This window comes from Vulpes vulpes, chromosome 7, assembly GCF_048418805.1.
Source record: "Vulpes vulpes isolate BD-2025 chromosome 7, VulVul3, whole genome shotgun sequence".
Taxonomy (NCBI): domain Eukaryota; kingdom Metazoa; phylum Chordata; class Mammalia; order Carnivora; family Canidae; genus Vulpes; species Vulpes vulpes.
The window spans coordinates 57,646,851-57,669,246 of record NC_132786.1 but is presented as its reverse complement, the minus strand read 5'-3'; the positions used below and the strand labels follow the sequence as shown (position 1 = coordinate 57,669,246).

The 22,396-nt window shown below is 42.3% G+C and overlaps 1 protein-coding gene across 2 annotated transcripts in view; it reads right to left on the bottom strand.

The window, feature by feature from the left end:
- Positions 1 to 638: 638 nt before the first annotated feature.
- ASB5 (ankyrin repeat and SOCS box containing 5) overlaps positions 639 to 22,396 on the bottom strand; it is a 51,000-nt gene continuing 29,242 nt past the window's right edge. Inside the window, exons 1-7 of one of the 2 annotated variants that reach the window (XM_072763895.1) lie at positions 14,686 to 14,761; positions 9,747 to 9,826; positions 7,227 to 7,334; positions 6,173 to 6,323; positions 5,874 to 6,008; positions 3,354 to 3,545; positions 639 to 2,705 (exon numbers count right to left, since the gene is read on the bottom strand). In XM_072763895.1, the coding sequence (XP_072619996.1) occupies positions 2,578 to 2,705; positions 3,354 to 3,545; positions 5,874 to 6,008; positions 6,173 to 6,323; positions 7,227 to 7,334; positions 9,747 to 9,826; positions 14,686 to 14,746 (855 nt within the window). In that variant the 5' untranslated portion in view covers positions 14,747 to 14,761 and the 3' untranslated portion in view covers positions 639 to 2,577. Of the gene's footprint in view, positions 2,706 to 3,353; positions 3,546 to 5,873; positions 6,009 to 6,172; positions 6,324 to 7,226; positions 7,335 to 9,746; positions 9,827 to 14,685; positions 14,762 to 22,396 lie in introns of those variants that run through there. The other variant, XM_072763893.1, reaches the window with a different exon arrangement.

Sequence of the window (22,396 nt, the reverse complement as noted above, 5' to 3'; positions counted from 1 at the left end):
ACAGGGCAGGCCTTAAAAGAAACTAATTATAAATGATAATAAGAATAAGAAAAGCAGAAAAATTCAAGGAAAAACGTGAAGATAAGCCAAGGGAGAGGGAATAATTTATAAAGTTACTTTGTAAATAGATAAGCAGGGTCAGCTGGGTTCAGGGCCTTCACAGAGGGAGGAACACAGTAAGTACCTGTGGACCTTCTATTCCCAAGGGTCCCTCCGTTCACACCGTTTCTATTTAACTTCTTCTGAAACATCAAACATACTCGGTGGTTAAAATGATAATTGAAATGAAATAGTTTCTCCTACAAAATAAAAGTTTCAGCAGTGTCTTGATACCATGATTATTTCACTAGAATTCTTCAATCTCATGTCAAATAGTTTGGTTTGGCTTGGTCTTTGCCTTTGTAGAATTTTTTCCTTGGATCTTTATGTGTACACACACACACACACACACACACACACACACAGATACACACACACATAATAAGATCCTAATCAGGATACCTTCCAGGTATCTATTTCAATGTGCACTACTCTACTCTTAATACTCCTAATTCAATGATTTGAAAACTGGAGGAGGAAAAAATGTGAGCAATTGAATCTTATTCTCCATGACCTTCAATTAGAAAATCAAATACTAATTGGAAGAGAAAAAAAGAAAAGATGTTTTATTCCCGGGAGAGTAGTCACACTTTAATATATTAACAAACAAATGATATACTTAAATTAGAACACTTCTTTGATAAGACAATCCTACTCAAGCAAAGATACAAGATACCAGCATACTCAAGTTTTAAAGTGTCCATTTTAATTTTAATATTTGATATTTATAATATTAAATCGCAATGAAAAGGGATGAATTATATTACCTTACACTCTAAGACTGCCTCTAGCTCAGGGAAAATACTAGTAGAAACCTGTTTTACTAGAAGAGTTTGAATACCTAATCATATGTAAGGAGGTTACTCTATAATAAAGAAACTAAATGCACATTATTCATGAGGACATTACAAATTTGTTAGGCTGAGATATTCGTAAAATAGACTCATAAAACTGTAGCCACATAGAAGACTTTTTTTTTTTAACAAACGTGCTACAGTCTTATTTCTATTTTTGTTGCATCTTTTTCTATTTTTGAAAATCTAAACATGGTTTTTTATAAATGCAATCTTAGTGACTTTGGGGTTACATTCAAAATAGTTTCTTTCCCATGGGTCTCCAAAAGTCAGCCAAGAACTAAGAAGAAAGGAAAATAAGCCCCTGGGTTATTAAAATAGTGGTCAAAATATTTTATCAAAATATGTTAAGCTTATAAAACCCATCAAAATATATTCTACTTCACACAGTTGTTAAGTATCCGGATTATCTTCTTTCTTAGTCTGTGATGGCCTCAAATCTAGTGTAAATTGCAAAGGAGGCACAAAATTTGTTTTACTGTGTTTTCTACTGCCCTGAAGTACAGTTAAAGCAGAAGACAATAAACACAGCATTAATCCCTGCAGAGGACACATTGGACCTCTACACTCCCTTGCTAATACAGCCTACCCCAAGCCCTCACTTTGTGTTAGTAGGACAGGAAATAGCCCTAGGAAGGTCTGTGCATGGGGGAAATTTTATAAGGTCCCTCTTGGTTGGCTAAGAGGCACCCCCTTTTTCTTTTCTTTGAAAACCCCACAATTTAAGGAGATTTTGGTCTTCCGGTTTCCGCAGCCTTGCCCAGCCCTGAGCTCTGGAGCATCCCCCAGGGCCTCTTTATCAATCGGGTATGAAACTGGTTCTCTTCGCTCCTGGCACCACCAGCCAGCGATGGTTTCTGGGGAGGAAGAAGGCTAGAGTGTAGGTACAAAAGCACTGCAGAGAGACCCTCAGAGGCTACCCTGGAGAAGGAGGAGGTCCTAAAATAGCCTTGGCAGGGGTGTAATGTTCCAACCATCTCAGGACGACCCGGGAGGAGCCATAATTGGAGACCCACCAGGTTCTGGAATGGGGACATTGAGGGTGGTGAAGCGACAGTGAGATCTTTGCAGGGAGGGGGCACTTTATCTTGCTCTTCATGAATTGATCAGAACGACAGGTGCACATGCAACAAACCGGAGCTCCTGGGTGACAGCTTTATTTCAAAAAGGAAATTAGTTGCTCTCTTCTAAACCATACTCATATTTTGCATTAATATGAAAAATACAGAGAGAAAGAATCAATTACAATGGCTAACATTTAAAAGTTAATGCATTATTTGGAGAATGGAGGCATTTTTAAATATGTGATTTTAGTGAGAGTCCACATTTTTCTTTTTCACTTTAAAAAGACATAAAATGGAGATTTGCCTCCCTCCCTCCCCAACCCCAAAGGCACAAGGGAATGGCTAACAACATATAGGGATGTTAAATATGCTGTAGTCCAAAAAATGGTAAAAAGGCGTAAAAGAGTAGTACTCACTAGTGCACTTAAAATTTAAATTCACCTCTTGCCTGGGGCCCCCTATTCACTTGCACTCTATCATCAGCGTATTTTAATATGAAATATACACTATGCAGATGAAATAGAAATGAGTTTGAAAGTAATCAGAATTATTTTACTGCCTTATCGGTACTGTAAGAAATTCTGCAATAACGTTGGCAGCTGGAGCTGTGGGATAAGGTGCAATCTTGGTCTTCCTATGTAGTTTCTGATACAGAGTCGGCAAAGCTGACAAAGAGTGCTTGGAGTAGCTACAAAAAGACAGCAAAGTATTTGTTGATTAAGATCAGGATGGATTTTTATAGATTGTAAAATGCATGCAATAAGCCATAAACAAACCACGGTGCTTTGAAGCAAAGTAGGGTAGTATGACCACTATACCAGGGCTATTTGCATAAGCATTTATGTTGCTGTTATTTGTAAGCTTTTATTATGATTGTGGTATATTCCATATGGGTTCTTTTCAAAAAAAAAAAAGAAGATTTATTTATTGGGGTGCCTGGGTGGCTCAGGTAAGCATCTGACTTCAGCTCAGGTCATGATCCCCCCTTCCCGCCCCAGGCTCCCTGCTCAGAGGGGAGTCTGCTCCTCCTCTCTCTTTAAAGAGATATATCCCTCCAAGATATAAGTATCCCTCTAAAAATACAATGTTCAGGTAAGATGGAAAAAAAAAAAAGGAAAATGAAGATCATTGTGACATCTTCTTTTTGTGTGTGTGTGACATCTTTATAGGTAGAACCTAAGTCAAAAAATGATCTGCTTTAAAAAATGATCTGCTTTCACACAAAGTATTTTCAGTGTTTCACCATCATCATTCTGCACGCCAGCAAAACGTTTCTCAGTCTCATCCATTTCAGGCAAATGTGTTTTTGTGTTTTTAAATGCCCCCGTACTCTTACCTTCATGTTGAAGCAATAATCGTTCCACCAAACTGCTAGAAGTAGCTACATCTACAGGTCGCAGGAGCTCTGTGTTCTTGGCATTGATATCTGCTCCAAATTCTAGCAGCAAGTTTACAACCTCCGTGCTGGACTGCTGGGCAGCAGCATGTAAGGGAGTGTCCCAGTATTTGCCTTTTTGTACATCAGCACCTACATATAAATAAGGAATGGTGATAAAGACAAACAAAAACTGTTAGGCCGGTCAATCAGCTACCTCAGAGCCGGTAGAAAGGTGTAACAGCAAGAGGACCTCACCTCCTTCTGTCATGAGTTATTTCCCTCTCTCTCTCACTCTCTCTCTCTCTCTCTCTCCAGATATTAAATCTTAAAAGTTGGTACATCTGAGTAGATAGTGCACATGCTTATGTTCTCTAATATTTTTTTCTCTATGTTTGAAGGATCCCATAAAACAAAATATTTAAAAAATTTTTCAAGTCCCCAAAGTAATCATATTAACTAGTATTATAAACAGAACATAAAAAAGTAAATAAATAAACAGAACATAATCAGGTTGGCTTCTTTTTCATCATGATTGAGATTTCTTAGGATTATTTAAGAGCTGGTTGCTCTTCTTCTTTTCATTTAAGACAATAGTTCTTTTTCTTTTTAAGATTTTTATTTATTTATTTATTCATGAGAGGCAGAGACACAGGCAGAGGGAGAAGCAGACTCCCTGTAGGGAGCCCAACGCGGGACTCGATCCCGGGACCCTGGGGTCACCCCCTGAGCTGAAGTCAGATGCTCAACTGCTGAGCCACCTGGAGTGTCCCAAGGCAACAGAATTCTTTTTGTTTCCTGGAAAACTCATGAATCTAGACATGCGAGCCATTTAAGTAACATGAATATAGATTTTCCTGTCACTTCTCACTCATATAGCGTGAGTCAATAAATAGATAAAGGCATTGGGCCTCCTTAAGTAGACCAGCGCATTGTATTTCTACATGCAAAGTAATTTTTTTAATCTTACATTAAAAAAATCTTACCTGTTCAATTATTTATTGCATAGTTATTGTATCTTAGTGCAAGCCCTGGCACATGATGGTCGTTCAATGAATGCAATGAATAAATACTGTATAATACTGGAAAGAATAATAATCTCATTTTCTAGTACATAAGTGGTTACGACACTGAGAAATATCTATCAGTAAAAAATGCAGAAGTCCTTTTCAACTCTGTTTTCTGAGACTATCAATAAAACTAATGATGTTTACGAGAAGCTGTACATTTTAAGAGTCCCCTTAGGCCTTCCTGCTACTTTCAAATTTCAATAAATGTAATTGTTTTCATACTTTTTAACAAATATAAAATGTTTAGTGAAAGAATGATAGTCCATAACAAAATCTCCACAGAGATAGCATAAACTCTGTGGCTTATGTCAATTTTATGGGAGAACAGAGCCTGATAATAACAATCAATTCACAATCACTAGCAGCACTTTCTCAGTATCTTTTTTTACCCCACATAAAATATTGGCTGGAAAGAATAATATTCGTAGCAAAGTAAAAGAAAAAAGGTGTTAAAGTTCTACAAATAGTTCTATGAATTCATGGGAGATCACAGCCAGAAAATAACAATGTGCCAACGATTATTAGCAGAGCAGAACTGCCTACAAGGAGCTTATAATTTAGCTAAGATAATGTGAGTCACACACAGAGGGGTTATTAAAACTATATGTCAGAGGCCCGATGATTGCAGAAACAGTGGAGAGCACAGAATTCCATCCATTCACTTTACAGATATTTTAGGCACCTACCACATGAGAGACACTGTGGTAGGAAAGGAGGTGGGGGGATGGACATAATGCACATCCTTAAAAGAGGCCTCATTCCTATAGAGGGAGACGCCTCTATGGTCTCAAAAGATTAGGACACATTTCTCAGGAGGCTAAAGCTGAACCATGAGGACCTGCTTTGTTTCAAGTAGGAGGAAAAACCATTAAGTCTTTTTAGGTAAACAGGGCAGGACAAAATCTGGGAAAGCGCGTGAGTTCTTGTGATTGGGACAAGATAAGGTATCTAGGCGGTTACTACCCCTAAAACTTCCTTTGGTGGATCTATTCATGGATAGATACATATCTGGCAACATCATGTTCAACCTTGAGCTTTTAAATTTTATGACCTTTATCAGTAGGGCTTTGGGACTTGTGGGGTGAAGTAGAATTACCAAGAACCAGCTCTTTTATTCTTGGTTATAGATTTACATGCAACGATGCTTAGAATAAAGAACATTTGTTTTTAGTAGCCTCCACACCCAACGTGGAGCCCAATGCAGGGCTTGAACTCACGACTCTGAGATCAAAAACTGAGCTGAGATGGAGGGATCCAGAGTCGGATGCTTAACCGACTGAGCCACCCAGGTGCCCCAAGAACATTTTTCACAATGAGATATATTTATACTGATTATTTAGAGAAATCCATAGAATTCTGAATAGTTGCTTATGTGGATGGACAGAATGAGAGATGTTTTGAAGAAAATTACCAGCATAAAGAAGCTTCCGGATGCAGTGGAATTGCTGGGACAGACAAGCTACATACAGAGGAGTTCCCAAGTGAGGAATGTCTTGATCAACATCTATGCCCCAGGATATCAGTATTTCTAGGCATTCATGATGACCTGCCAACACAAAGTAGAGATCAGTTCACTTTTCTTCAAGGCCCATCCCCTGGCACCTGACCTCGTGCTGGTCCCCTGTGGTGACTCATTGAAAGAAAGATGGAGCACTGCATGCTGCTAAAGGGACTTTCTCCCCTTGTCACGTAACCCGAAAACTAAGTTACCTTTGCTGGCGGCCTCGTGTGTGGGAGAAGGAAGACAGGACTCCAGCTGGGGTTTGGCACCATATTCCAAGAGAAGTTCTGTGCAGCTGGCACTGCCTTGTGAGCACGCATTGAATAACGGAGTCACACCATCTATTGTGATTGCGTTTACCTACACCAAACCAAAATTCAAGAATGAGACTCAGAGTCCCACGTGATTGGACGCAGGGCATTTCAGAAAAGTTATACGACCCACCAGAAATCCTTGGGAAACCATGTGCAGTAAATATGACAGCATATATTTAGCTCATACACATCAGTAAGCAAAGCTTTTAAAGGCCAAGAGGTAAACAGAAACACAATGTGGTAGGTAATTTGCAAGAGTGGGCATACAGCTAGCAAATGTCATGACAATAAATACATACTCAAGAATCAAATACACAAAAACGAATTCAATGGTTAGGTGCCTTGCAATTGGGAAAACAGTCCGCAAATGTAATGTTGACAAAAGTTTGTGATGAGGTAGGTCATCTTGTGGGTGGCGATGGAAATCAGTGAAATTGGAAATTCTCTCTCTGAGGATTTATCTAAAGGAAATCATCCAAAAGACGGGAAAACCTAAGAGGTCCACCTGTTGCTGTTTAGAATCATGAGAGCAGGCAAGAACTGACAGAATGTTCTACGTTACTATGCAGCATGCTACCCATTTTGCAATGATTGGGAAATCCTTCTTAGAGAGCCTTGAGAGGACCGAAGCAATGTGATTTTTTATTCCACTATTTTTGAAAACAACTAAGAAGGAAAGAAAAGCGAAAGGAGAACTTTGTTCAATTCTCTTAGTAGAGGTGATTCAATGATGAATTTTTTTTTTAAAGATTTTTATTTATTTATTTATTCATGATAGACAGAGAGAGAGAGGCAGAGACACAGGCAGAGGGAGAAGCAGGCTCCATGCAGGGAGCCCGACGCGGGACTCGATCCCGGGACTCCAGGATCGGGCCCCGGGCCAAAGGCAGGCGCCAAACCACTAAGCCACCCAGGGATCCCCTGATGAATGGTTTTAACAGGTACCTACATTAGCTCCAGCTTCCAGTAGAGTTCTGGCACAGGCCACGTGGTCTCCGAGGCAGGCTTCGTGCAATGGGGTGATGTGGTCTATGGTCACTGCATTTACATTATAACCCTAAATATGACATGAATAATTTTGAAAGATGAGCAAAAAGTTATGTGAAATCATCTTTATAAATGTCATTAGAAAGTGACATGTAAGATCAAAGACTCTGAGGAAATCGGGTTCAAGTTCAACAGGAGGGGCCAGTTCAGATGCCAGAGTCAATCAGTTGTCGAAACTCCTCATTCTTACACCACCACCATATCTAAACCCCATAGCGCCTTAAGCATTTGTTTACGAGATTCTGAATATTTTAAGTTCTGCTTCCTTAACTTTCTTTGGTCTTTATGAGTTGTTTCAAGTGTTATTGTTGCTTTGTTTTTTGTTTTGTAGAACTCAAGACTGTTTATAGGCTGGCTCACTTGTTTTGATTGGGGCTATCTAATTAGAGGTTAGTCCAGACTGGGGAAAAAAACACTCTAAATTGTAGGAAGCTAAAAGAAAAAAAAATAATAAAACAAAACTAAATAAATAAATAAAATAAAAATAAAATAAGTATAAATAAATAAATAAATAAATAAATAAATAAATAAATAAATTATAGGAAGCTGCTTTGTGACTTTCTGTTGCTGGATAGGAGTGACAAAGGTCTATACTAGTGGTTCAGAGTTCCGATTATGAAGTCAGTTACACTTGGGTTGGAAGCCCGGTTACACAATACCGTAATTATTTTAATTTGGATGAGTACATTGACCTCTAAATTTTAGGGTTATCATGAGGATTAAAGGACACGATGCATGTAAAGCCATTACTGCTACGGTGTGGAGCAAATGGAGCGTGTGCCACTGTACTTCACTATCCAATCAAAACCAAGTAAACACTTTAAACATCTTTACTCCATGAAACCACTGATATCAGACTAAAATAATGAAATATTATGGAGACATGAGAGTCTTTGCCTTCCTGCCATTTTTGATGACTCACTGTCTCTTGACAATCATGCTGAGCACCCTAGTAGGAGGGTTTTGTGGTCAGATCCCTGGAGAGTATTAAGGATCACCACGGTCTGTCGTGCCAGCATGGACACCAGGATTCTTAAAATGAAGGCAAGAAAATAACCAGCCCAAATCTTTGCCACTAGCAGGTGGCAACTTTTTAGATCTCTCAAGTTCCCCTTTCAAAGATTTTGAATGGTCCAGTCATTCAGTCAGACTGGGGGAGCCAATTCCTCACCGCTGCACATGGGGGTGACCAGGTGGCAGAGTGGGTAGGAAGGTCCCCATTCCCTTTCACCCTGGGGCTTTGGGGGCAGCTGACTCCTGGCAGGCGTGTCAGTGGATATGAGCGACTTGTCGACAAATATCCTAAGGAAGCTCTGCATGACCATTTCGAGGGGGAAGGAGGGGTGACCTTTAGAAATTTACTGACAGTTTTTGCAGGTGTTTTTTTCTCCCCCCATCAAGTGATGATGCAAACCAAACGGATACATGGTGAGGATGGAACTGGACAGCCCTAAAGGACATCTGGTCCCACATGCTCCCTCGATGGGTAAGAAGATGAAGCTCGGCAAGGTTGTGATTCGCAGTAAGTACCAGCCTGGACTCTCTGTGCCCCGAGTCCTGGCGCCAAGCTGTGTGCACCGGGCAAGGCCACCCGCCTGCCTCTCAGCCACCTAAGAGTACCCCTTTCTCCCTGACACTGGGAAGCATGTGGTCAGTGATCCAGATCTCGCTCTACATTTGAGTCACGCTGGAAAATTTCACAAATGCACAGGCCAGGCCAGAGTACTTTCTGTTTCAGTAAGGAATCCCCGCTTTCCCTCTTTTCTCCGATGGGGCTGGGGAGCAGGTGGTGGGGGGATGACCCCTCCATCGAGTCCAACCCGGGCTACAGCTTCATGTACAAAAGATTGCTTAGGCATCTGCTCTGATGGGGCCTCTTGGATATTGCAGGACTCAAACTTCCTTTGCAATCATCTGCACACACCGTGGAGCCAGGCACATCTGAAGGGCTTAACGCATAATCCGTACAGCCCATGACTTCTGGCTGAAATGTGTCTACCCGTGAACAACTATACCGTATGAGCAGCTTGGAATGTTTTTAAAAAGATTTCGTTTATTCCTGAGAGACAGAGAGAGAGGCAGGGACACAGGCCGAGGGAGAAGCAGGCTCCCTGCGGGGAGCCCGACATGGGCCTCGATCCCGGGACCCCGGGGTCACCCCCGGAGCAGAGACAGAGGCTCAACTGCTGAGCCCCGCAGGCACCCTGAGAAGCTTGAAATATTAAGGCACGAGGCTCTACCAAAATATGTATAAGGAAATTTCAAAGATAAATGGAAACCAGGGACCTGATATGGGGGTTAAGACGAAAAAAAAACCGGTGACATTTATGAGGCCGCTTTATTTATTTTGGAGTCGATTACTGTTGAACGTTCCTGTCCTGGTGGCGGGAAGGGGCACATTCAACCCACGGCGCTACCTTACCTGTGACAGCAGCGTCCGCAGGGCGAGAAGGCGGCCTTGACTCGCTGCCTCGTGGAGCGGAGACCGGTCGGCCCAGGAGCCTGGCGGGGAGGACAGAAGACAAGGTGCCTGAGTCATCGGCCTTGCCCCTAAGAAGGATGTGACCGACTGGCTCTTGTGACGCCGAGCTCGACCTGGTGGCCCGAGACACCTGCCCCGGAGACCCTGACCCGGTGGCCGAGACACCTGCCGTGGAGACCTTGACACCATGACCGAGACCCCTGCCCCAGAGACCCCGACACGGTGACAGAGACCCCTGCCTGGGAGACCCCAACCCGGTGGCTGAGACACCTGCCCCGGAGAGCATGGACAATCTAATTCCTGCCTGCAGGGACCTGACTGGCACTTTCCAACACACGAGGCTACAGGGCATCTTCTGGAACCGACCTATCCCAGAACTGCCGTACCTCCTCAACTGGTCTCCAAAGAAGAGGGGGATTAAGGTCCCTAGATTGGCCACAAAAATGTGTGTCATGGTTTTTCAAACAGAACCCGGAGAAAACCCTTTGTGTGTGTGTGTGTGTGTGTGTGTGTGTGTGTGTGGCACCTGCAGCAGGGGGAGCAGCTGCACACGCACCCTCCACGTCCCATGCCCAGCCCGCTGTCTCCCCTCTGTACCCCCACCCTGCCCTGACAGTTTGCCCTGAGCCCTACAGGGGCTGCAACAGGTTGCTTAATTATTAACTAACTAATTAATATTTAATAATTAATTAATTATGAGGTTTCCTAAGTCCTCAACGGTGAAACAAGCCGGGATAACCCTAGAAAAGGGGGTGTCAGGCACCTGGGGTGGCTCAGTCGGTCAAGGATCTGCCTTCGGCTCAGGTCCTGATCTCAGGGTGCTCGGATGGAGCTCCTCATTGGGTGGGGGTCCCTGCTCATGGGGGAGCCTGCTTCTCTCCTCTCTTACTTGTGCTATCTCTGTCACTTTCTCTGTCTCTGTCAAATAAAATCTCAGAACGAAAGGAAAAAGAAAGGAAGGAAGGAAGGAAGGAAGGAAGGAAGGAAGGAAGGAAGGAAGGAAGGAAGGAGGTATCAAGGCTGGGAGGAGCAGACTGTCGTCGGTGTTGGAAACGGTACCAAAAAGTGCCCGGGCTCCCTGTCCCCACGAGCCAGTGGTCAGTGCGTCCTGGCACTGCATCCCCCAGCCCGGCCCGGCTGAAAAAGGCCCTGACCAGCCGCGCCCCCCTCCTCACTGCCTCCTGCACCCCTCCCTGGCGCCTGCACTCCTGAGGCCTGCCCAGGAGGCTCCCCAGGATCCTGGGCTGCTGCACAGTGATTTTCTTGTAATTTAAACAGGATCAGCATTGTTGAGTCTATTTAAGGGACATGAGAGATCATGTTGGAGGCTTTTAATGTGATTAAACATGCAGACTATGCGAATCAGAAAAACATTCGTTTAAAGGGTATCAGTGGCTGATAAATGGAAGCAATGCTGACTAAGGAGAAAATCTTCCCACCGTAACGGGATCACGTTTGCTAGTGTCTCTCTTCTTATCTACTACCTCTTTCTATTTTGGATCCATGGGATGCAATAAATACAACTAATTTTTCAAAGCCCTGCTGATCAGCCAAGTGCAATGTAAATAAAGCCACTTAGTTGTTAGAAATGTGAATTTCATGAAAAGCATCTTGTCCAAAGCTTCTTAAATAGGTCAGGAAAAGCAGGGGACGCGTAGTAAGGAATTGTACTTTAGAGACCACTTCACTACCCCTGCTTGTTCATATTTTCGAAAAAGTCTACACGCACACCTAGGCTTCTACGCTGCGGTCTTACTGAAGAACTTTGCCCAAACACCGTAAACGTGAGGTCCAAGTGATTCCACTGAATAAAATGTGGGTCACACGCATACCACACGGTTGATGAATGACCAAGTGAACTGGGTGGAGAGGCCAGAGGTCTACTGCCAATCAGCCACCTCGTCTTACATCCAGGGATATTATGAGATATTATCAAAGGTACAAATCCTAAGGGCAGAGGCCAGAGCTTTTTCTCTCCTGACTGCGGATTTGCCAGGAATGGTACCTGTAGCTGATGCCGAATAGTGAGGACTAGGTGCACGACGGGCGTGCAAGCGCTGTGTGCACTCTCTCACTTCCTTCTCACCCTCGCTTGAATGTATATGATTATTGGTTCTATCATTTAAGGAGAGTCACGTACTTTAACTACAGCTGGTCCTCCTAGTTATGACACTGAGCTGGTTTTCTTTCCATCCAGCATAATTTCTTGCTTATTTAAGAGGATCAGCAAGCCAAACATCCAATTCTTTGAGCTGTCAACTGGAAGAAGAGCTACTGTTATTAGCTCTGGGATAATCTTTGTTTCTAGTAGGCGACACCCCTATTATATATAAAGCGGAGAATTGAAATAATGCACACCAAAAAACATTCGTCGACAGAGCCAAGTTTGGCGCCAAAGCAACGGTTCTTAACAAATTGGAACATTAGTTCTTACTGAATAAAGTGTAAAAGGCACCAAAATAAATGGTATTATTTAAGGGAACAGCTATGTTTCCGGTGTCAGCTTCTAAGATGAAATTTGATGCTTTAAAAATCACATACACCTGCTTGTTTCATCATTAAAGGAAGCAGCTTCATTGCAGAGTGAAATTCTGGAGGACTTCAGAACATAATATCAATTTTATTGTGAATGCTCACATAAGAAAATTATAGCATTAGCTTTCCAAAGAGATCACTATGCAAAACCACTAAGTTCGGCTTACTCAGCAGCACGGTAGTAAATTGATAAAGTAACCAAGGCTTAAATATAGGAGTTTAAGTAATCGTTTGTAGTATTTATTTATTTTTTGTTTTTTTGTTTGTTTGTAGTATTTATAATGATCATGTTTTTCCTCCTGTATAATGGCTTCATAAATTTCATTTCCCTAATGTAGCTCTAAAAGACGTATGTTGAATTACACGATGCGGAATCATTATTGCTGTTCTTTCGTTGCCACCAGCTAAAGGGCAATTAACCAGATGCTGGGATTGGGAAAAGCTCAGAGAGATGGTCTTCTGGATTCACTTGGGCTTGTTTCTATCTAGCATTTTTATGAAGACCTTTAATGGGCAGCAAAGCTAACAGTATTTGCCGCTGATGAAAACGTGATACTCCTCTCTCCATACTGATGTGTTTGTGCATCAAAATGATGGTGTTAGACGTCTGAATAATTTCAGCATGGCTTGCTTCACAAAAGAAAGGAAACAAAAAAGGAAAAGGTCATTGAGACAACAGGCCACAGAAGGACCAAAATAAAGAGACAAGTATTTGAATGTAGTACCCCAAACCCCAACTGCCATGCTTCCGGTCAAGACTGTCCCCAGCTTCCTGTCCCACTGCCGTTTTCTTTATCACCAAGACTTAGGTCTATTATGGTGAGGAGAAAAAAGGCTGAAGCCAGATTTTACCTATGTGTCTTTGCTAGTCTTTCTATTAACATGACCTCCAATGGCAGGACAAGGGAGTTAATGTCACGGCCATCCATGTGAAAGTGTGGGTGGGTGTCAGTGAGGAAACCACCGGAAGTAGGCAGTGTTGGGTGAGGAATCCCTTGGCCCATCAGGCAGGGAGAGAGTGGAATGAGAGTAAGCTGCCCTGGTATTTCCTGGGATGGGCTCAGCTCTGCACACCTGCATGGGCCCCCTGCTGCCTGCCATTCTTCTTTCAAGAAGGGGCACAGGGAGCTGGAGAATGAAGGGAGGAGTTTATTGGGCCAGAGTCCACAAGCTCAGAAGGAAAAAGACTGAGGGGCCAGACAGGCTAGGATTTGCCTCCCAGTTTAGGACAGTGGCTTCCATGAAGTCACCTAACTTGTCCGAGATTCAGTTTCCTCAAAAAATGAGACAAGCGCCATCAACCATGAGATGGGATTGAGGAGGGGATAAAGCAGGTAAAGGGCCAGCTCTCGAAATGCACAATAAAGAACCAACTAGTATTTTTTGCTGAACAGATTGGTAAATAGGGGAGATTCTAATATGAATCCTAGGGAACAATTATTTTTCTCCCAAACTAGAGAAACTCAAACCATAAATAACAGCATCTATTGACTAAAATAATTTTCAGTGCTATCGTTTGATTAAACCAAATAAAGCAACTGAATGATTTATCAATGCACTGAAGCCAACAATCAACATCTGCTGCTGCATTTTTCTTCTTTCCCAAGAAAGCTATAGGAAATAAAGATGTGTCCATCTGTTGACTTATAGGACATGCATGGTACTCAATGCAAAAAGCTTTTTGTTTGTTTGAACTCTGCTTACTTAACTCCCAAGCAACCCCACCTCACTGGCTTCCTTGTCATGCCATAGAAGAATCTCTGAAAGTAATCCGGTAACATGTGAGAATCAAAGGATACGAGATCATATTCCAGCTCCCATTTTAAAGTAAGTCTCCACCCCTCCCTATTTCTTGCCTTCGCAATCTGAAATTCGGCAACTGCAAATTTCTATTAACAATGTGTTCAATACAAAATATCTTACCTTTCCATATGGGTATGCTTTACGTTAGAAAAATTTATAAGCTTTCTTGAAACCAAGCAAAATCAAACATATCTTCATAGACAGCAGTTCAGTGACTTTACAATCTTGCCAGACTGGAACTGGGTAGCTATGATTTTTAAAATGTCCAATTTAACTCTCCAGGATAAGTTATTCAGCACGACAATTGTTTTACAAAACACCTGTAACTTTCCCCATGCGAATCGAATGCCTACTGTGAAGGCCTCCCTGTGGCTCCCCAAGAAGGTGACTGGACTATATTTAGAAACACCACCAGCCCCCAGACATCTGATATAGAATTCACAGGGAGAGCGCCTGCCCTGTTCTGTAAACATTGTGTTGCAAGAGCAAAAACATTTACTTTCTTAGATAATATCCAGTTTGGTAAGGGTCTATACCATACCTAAATCACCGTCTCCCCAGGGCACTTCAAGCCAGCCACTGTTGAGGTAAATCCGACTCATATCTTTTTTTTTTTTTTTAATTTTTATAAGCATTAAAAAAAAAATCACTTGTCATTTGCTAGTTCCATTCGGCCATCTTAGGGAGCTCTAAGCTCTTTGCAACATGACCTTTCACCTCCAAAAACAAAAACAGCTTGGGAAAAACCTCACTTCCCAAACTGCTTTTTCTGGTTGATCGTTCCTCTTTGACAAATTGCTTATCCTAACTTACTTTTTTCTTTACAGTGTGTGCCTTGCAATAAAATCAAAGTATTACAATTAGATCTCTGCCCATGGCTAGGATGAAACCAATTTGTTTTTTAGAGAAAAATATTTTTCCTGGCTCTCCTTCCCAGGCACAGCAGTAGGATGTAAACTCACTCCAGGGCTAACCTCGCAGTGGTGCAGAGGGCTCTCTTAGTTTGGGTCACACCCATTTTCCTCAGTTGGTCCCAAAATAGGAAATTCGGGACACTTATCTCAGGAAATTATAAGGAGACGTGGGAAGCAATGGGATCATCACATATGAATCAGTGCCAGATGTTAATGCATTTTACAGCTCCCTTTGCTTATAAGGCATTAAATTAACAAACTTCTTCCTAATGGCGGTGGAGGCACCATGAAGCCAATGAAACACGCATTGCACCCCCCATTGCACCTCCCCCCCTCCCATTGCACGGACACTTTCTAAGACGCTGTTGTAATCTCATGTTATTTTGCTTAAAGAAGATCCCCAAATGCAGATAAGCTTCACGCTCAACATCTGGCCCATCCCTACTCCCAGGTTTACAAAATAATTGAAAAACACCAGGCATTTCCCGACCTTGACTGTGTACTTTCCTGTTTAATCACATTAATAGAGCCACATAAACCCACGAGGGCATGCTTGACAAGAAGTGACATGCTGTTAAAACCAGTCTCTTCCAAGCTTGAGACTGTCCTTTCTTTCCATTCCTCTTGCCTCTCTGAAAGTTTCCTCAGAAAAATCTAGTCCAGATCTGAAACCGCCAGCTGTACCCTGGGAACTTCCAGTATTAATGGAGAGTTGCATGGATCTGCAACTTACTCTAGTTGATTTTTTGCTCATGGTCTAGGATCCTTTCATTATCACCTAAGAAGATAGTGTCTGGCCCGAAACACTAAAAAAAAAACCCTAACAAACAAAAAACAAAACAAAACAACAACAGGTAAGTGAAAAATGTGCTGGGGTTGATCTAAAAAAAAAAAAGATGACATTTCCTACGAAGTGAAGACAATGGAGTCCCCATGATATTTATGAATATCCAAAATCAAGAGAGAAAGCGATTTTAAGACCCTCTTCAGGTAACAATGTACCCTTGGAAGAGACTACCCAGTCATCCCTGGGAACCGTCACTGGTCACTGGGATTGTGGACAGAGCACACTGGACCTCTTCAGATCGATCTGAATTCAAATTCCAGCACACATACTAGTTGTGTGAACTCTGTGGTGATTTAACGTCTTGACCATCAGTTTTCTTAGCCACGAGGGGAAGGATAGGTCTATGCATGTCAGGCTTATAGTGAATATGAAGTACTTAGCATGGTACCAAACACGTCTGAAACCTGACAATACAACTGAAATTCCATTTTAAACAACTATTGCCATGTATCTGCCCCATGAGCTTTTTATTACCTCTCATAAACAGGAAGTAGGACAACCTGACTAATTTAGGATTATGAGGCTTTCGCTCATCTTATTCCCTTCGTCTACATACCTGTAGGAGATATAAAGAGATAGGCTATGGTCAAAATTTGGGGACAGTGATCTCATCTGTATGGATTACTCTCCAGTCTAGAGCGCTTCCCTGGCCTCTCCCACCAATTTTAGTGCCAATTTCAAAGTTTACCCCTCGATATTTTGCTGTCACCTCGATACATTTCTAAAGCCAAGCTCATCGTCTTTCTCTCAAAACCAGTTATTTCTTGGGCAGTCCGGGTGGCTCAGTGGTTTAGCACTGCCTTCAGCCCAGGGCCTGATCTTGGAGACCCGGGATCGAGTCCCATGTCAGGCTCCCTGCATGGAGCCTGCTTCTCCCTCTGCCTGTGTCTCTGCCTCTCTCTCTCTCTGTGTGTCTCTCGTGAATAAATAAATAAAAATCTTAAAAACAAACAAACAGTTATTTCTTTCTGCTTCTCTTTTGCTTTAAACAATACCATTCTCTCTGTCGCCTGGCACTCCTCGTGTGGTCTTACATTTAAGCACAATAATTTTCCAGGAAACTTCAGACGTGTTGACTGTCTCATGTGCTTCTTTGCGAGGAGATAGATACTATCGCCCCAGTACTTCTCATTCATGGACCTTCATCATCCCAAGCGGAGTCCTAGCATCTGTCTACACTCACTTGTAGGGAGATTTCTTCTGGCCCCATTGATATAAATATTATCCACATGTAGGTTAGTCCAAATTGATATCTCCAGACCAGCTCTCGTCTTGAAGTTCCAGACTTGAATTTCCAGCTGGCTCTTCAGTTTCTCCACTTGGATATTTAAATAAACAATTTGACTTCACACAGAAAACCCCACGCATGCTCTGCTTCTCTTAAACCTCCTATCAGTACTTGGCAACTCCACTCATCCAGGTGCCCTGGGGCCAGAAACCTGCATGTAATCCTTGGCTTCTGTTTCTCACACCCCACGGGCAAACCCTAGTGAGTCTTTCGCACATACCATTCAAATATAATCCAACTTCGGTTACTGTCTACTAAACTTCACCACTGCTACCTTAATCCAGGCCACCAATTACCTTCACCTGGCTTTTTCCAAGTCTGCCGACTGGCCTGTGTGAGTGTCCACTCGTACCCTTCCATCAGTCTGTTGTAACCACAGATGCCAAAATGACCCTTTTTATGTCAGAGAGAATCCAATGGCTTCCTTTCTTACCCAGAGTAAAATCCAGAGTCCCTGTCATGACCTCCAAGTGTCTCCAGGCAACTCTCTGATCTCAGGCTCGACCTGGAACCCCTTCCATCAGCCACGCTGGCCTCCTTGCTTCTCCTCAAACACACCAGATGTATTTCTATTCCCTCTGCTTGCACTGCTTCTTTCTGAGACCTGCACGTGGCTTCCTCTCTGACTTCTGCTCCACACTGGCCGGTCACTTTATCGGAGAGCCCTTCCTTGACCACCTCATATGAAAAAGTCCTTCTTATCCTGGTCTTTGTTCTCTCTACCCTGCTTTGCTTTTCCTTCTGAGTACTTACTGCCACTAGAACATAAGATCTTGGAAAGTAGACTTGGTATATTTTGTTCATTTCTGTGTCCCCAAGACCTAGCACATGAATAATGTTCATTGCCTGAGCAATGAATGTCCAGAATCTCATGAGTTGTAGAGCTGCTCTAGAGCCTGGGCGCTCCGCTCCAAAATCCTTTGGTTCTTCCATTGTGCCAAGCCTCTGGCCTTCCGCATCAGTGAGTCCTGACAGTATTTCCTTAAAGCAATAATCTTGCCCTTCACATTCATCCACTTTTATTCATTTATTAAACACATGTGGTGATCTACTAGGGCAATTTTCACCCTTCTAGATGCCAGAGATACACAGAGGAGACTAGAGTATGGTCTGCTTCCTTTTGAATTCAATTTGGACTATAGTCTCCCTAAATGGTCATCCTGACACCCATCTCTAGCCCACCATTCTTAACACTGCCACTGAATTAAACTTCCAAAGCATCTAGAGTTCCTGCCAGGCCGTACAGGGCCTTTAGGAAAATTAGAAAAGGCACCCGCTTCCATAGCAGCCACAGCCCATGCTGGGCACACATGCTCAGCCTACACAACTGAAAACACCTCCACAATCTTGCTGTTCAAAAACCTTCAGTTTTTATTTCTTATTACTTGCCTTCACATACCCTGTGATTAAACTGGACTGTTGTACATGTTCCCCCAATTTTGTCTTTTTTCATATCATCTTCCCCCTGCTCGATTCTCTTTAAAAAAAAAAAAAAGATTTTACTTATTTTAGAGATAGAGAGCTCAGTGAGCACAGTGGGGAAGAGGCAGAGGGAGAGAGAATCTCAAGCAGACTCCCCACTGGGCACAGAGTCCCAATCGGGGCTGGATTTCACCACCCAGAGATCATAACCTGAGCAGAAGCCAAGAGTTCATGGCTCAACTGACTGCACCACCCAGGAGCCCCTCGACTCTCATTCTGTTGTTGCAGAATAATTTCTTGGGTATATCTGCTTTGTTGGTTTACCTACTTTGCTCACAGTGCCTGAAGAAATCCAGACAGCAGAAGTGGCTTGAAGATAGCTTCCCTAATGGGGAGACCTCCATGTCGGTTTGGGGCAAGGTACCTTGGTAGGGTGAGAAGACAGCCAAGAGAAGGACAAAGAGGTGGGAGGAAGTGTGAGAGAGGAGGGGCAAAGGAACTCGGGGAGGGAGGGAGAGGCCGAGAGCACTAGACAGGGTTTTAAATGCCAGTCCACGAGGCCAGCAGGAGCCTAAGTCCACTCTTTGGTCACACGAGAGAAGTGATAGGACTGGAGGAAGAGGTACCCACCTGCAGGACAATATTGCATGCCTAAAGTTTGACATCAGGCCCAAATTTGCACAACTTGTTTCAAGGGATAAATGGGTTTGGCCAGCAGGTTCCTCAGCGGGAAGCCTGTGGATTGATGGGGTTGGTGCACCTCCCTACTCACTAGCATTCAGCTCCCACCTCTGCACAAAGTTGAAGAGGAGAAGAGGAGGGAAAATTATTAAAAAGATAAAGTTCCAAGTCAGCCTAAGAGATGAGAGCTTGAGGCCAGATTTAATTTGGAAGTTAAAGAAAGCTGTCCTCTTTCAAAGATGGTCTGACAATCTTCAAGGTCGGATTCTTTCTCATTAAACTAGATTGGCTTTTTCCTGACCTCCTCGCAGAGCCCAGCTCAGAAGTTTTCTCCCTGACTGAGCCTGTCAGCTGTGTGGCCTGTCAGCTGTGTGGCCTTCCTGTGTTGCCAGGACTGACTGCAAACCTGGATTTTCTGAAATCAGGATCTCAATCAGCACTGCGCCACGGTGGGTGCCTCCTGCTTCCTCGGCTATCATCATGCCCATGTTCCTAAGAACTCTGTCTGAGTGGTCATGTGGGGCTGGATAGTGGGGTTCAAAATGGGCTGTGGAGGAGGGCAGATCTGGATGGGACATCTGACTATCATATATTTGTTATTGCAGCTTGGTGAGTTTGTTGCTAAATATAAAATGGGGCAATGATATCTACATTTTCTAGTTCTTCAGTGGGTTAAATGGGCCTGTGTGAGAAGAGTTTGACCCAAACTATGTGCTTAATAGAACCCTGACTGTTATTTCCATTGCTTTGAGATTCAGTGCTGTGGGCTGAATTGTGTCTGCCTAAAATTCATGTATTGAAGTCCGTGTGTCCAGGGTAATGATATTAGGAGGTGGGGCCTTCAAGAGGTATGTAAGCAAGAGGAGTGGAGCCTGCATGCATGGGATTAATGTCCTTATAAAAGTGGCTCTGGAGAGATCCCAGCCCCTCCATCATGGGAAACGACAGTGAGAAGGTGCCAGCAATAAGCCAGGAAGAGGGCCCACATCAGAACATGACCCTGATGGCACCTTGATCCTAGACTTCCAGCCTTCAGAGCTGTGAAAAATAAAGTTGTTTATAGCAGCCCACTCAGTGGTATTTTGTTATAGGAGCACAAATGGACTAAGATAAGATTATTTTGTCCTCCAACAAATTCCTATGTTGAACCCTTAACATCCAGTGTGACTATATTTGGAGAGTCAGCTTTTAGGAGGCAATTAAGGTTTAGCAACATCATGAGGACAGGGCTCTAATCTGGTAGGGTTGGTGGATTTATAACAAGAGAAAGAGAGAGATCTCTTTCTTCCCAGACACGTGCCAATAAGAGGCCATATGAGCATACAGTGAGAAGGTGGCTATCCACAAGAGAGCTCTCTCTCTCTCACCAAAACCTGACTCTGTGGGCACTTTGGTCTTCGACTGTAAGCCTCTAAAAGTGGGACAAAATTAATTCCTATTGTTAGGGCCACCCAGTCTATGGCATTTTGTTATGGCGGCCCAAGAAGACTAAGACAGAGATTAAATGCTTTGCCTCAAGTTAAAATCAGTAACTGAAAAAGCCAGGAAGCAAATTCAGTCCTTTGGAATATTCAGTGAAACTTTATCAGGTAATATTCTATCTTCAACCCCAGAGCACATAGTGTAACTAATGGGCTATTGATCCATAAGAGGTCCATAATAAATACTAAAAAATAAACTAAGCAAATTCAAAGTTACCTTCTAAAACTGAAAAGAACTGTGGAATTGTTGTCTACATTTTCATAAAATAATATGTCTATTTGAAATAGTAGCAACAATACAGCATTACAGCAACAATCACTGTATTGTCTTATCCAGTTATGAGTGGGCCTTTAAATAGGACAATAAACATGTAAAACAAAAAAATCACGATATTTTGCAAATATAGCCATTACATTTTGTTGTAAATCCTTCCCAACTTGCTTCTAAAAACACAGTTTTAATCAAGATGCAACCACATTACTTAGATTGCTTTTAACCTTTTGTTTTCATTTACAGATAGCACACGGTAATCATTTCATATCATAAAATACCATTCTATGACATTTTAAATGATTATGATACATATGTTGTCGTATTGGTATATCATTATTTATTTAGTTAGTCTCCTATTCAATGATGTTCAGGTGGCTTTTGGTTTGAGGAATTAATATTATTTCTTATTTTTGTGAATATGTCTAATTATCTGCTTAGGGTAAAGTCTTAAAATTTCGATGAATGTCATCAAATGACCTTCAGTAAGAATGGGCCTATTTATTTTCTCATTAACAGTACTGGAAACATTTGAAGCTAAATCTAAGGAGAGTCTGCTGAAACTGTTCTCTTTTATTTTTTTTAATTGGGGCATTTCTCTTTTACTATATTTTCAATATATTTAAACTCTGTCAAGGAAAACTGTGTAAGCCTGTATTTTCTTTACATAACACTCGATTTTTCACATAATTTACAGCTTGTTTTCAACCCCCTTCAGAGTCTCTTCAGTGAAAATGCATGAGACTCATCCAGGTGAATTAATTAATTTATTTTTTCTAATTACTTTGTTTTTTGCCACTTTGTCCAACTCTGTTATGTGGCTCACACCTGTGGTCAAGTGCATATTTAGTCTTCACTTAAGGAACCACTGGATGCTCTTTATTCTCCAGTAATTGCCTGCATCCCTTCTGGATTTAAGGATCATGAGAATGATGAGACTATTATTACTTGCCAGCACCTAGCACAATGCCTAGCACATAGTAAGTACTCAATAAATACTTGCTGTTTTTGTATATATGAACACTTAAATAGTATATTGTCTTCTTTGTAATCAACTACTTTTCATTCATGCTAATTTGTTCTAAATTTTTATTGATAATTACACTGTTAAAAAGTAATTAAAAGGTAATGTGTGCTGGGGAGAAAGAATAAGGCAGTTTTCTCAATCTTTCAAAGAAATGATAGTATTTCAGCCTATTTTAAAAAGTATTCCTTTAGGTTTTTTTTTTTAAGATTTATTTATTTATTTATTTATTTATTTATTTATTTATTTATGATAGAGAGAGAGAGAGAGAGAGGCAGAGACACAGGAGGAGGGAGAAGCAGGCTCCATGCTGGGAGCCCGACG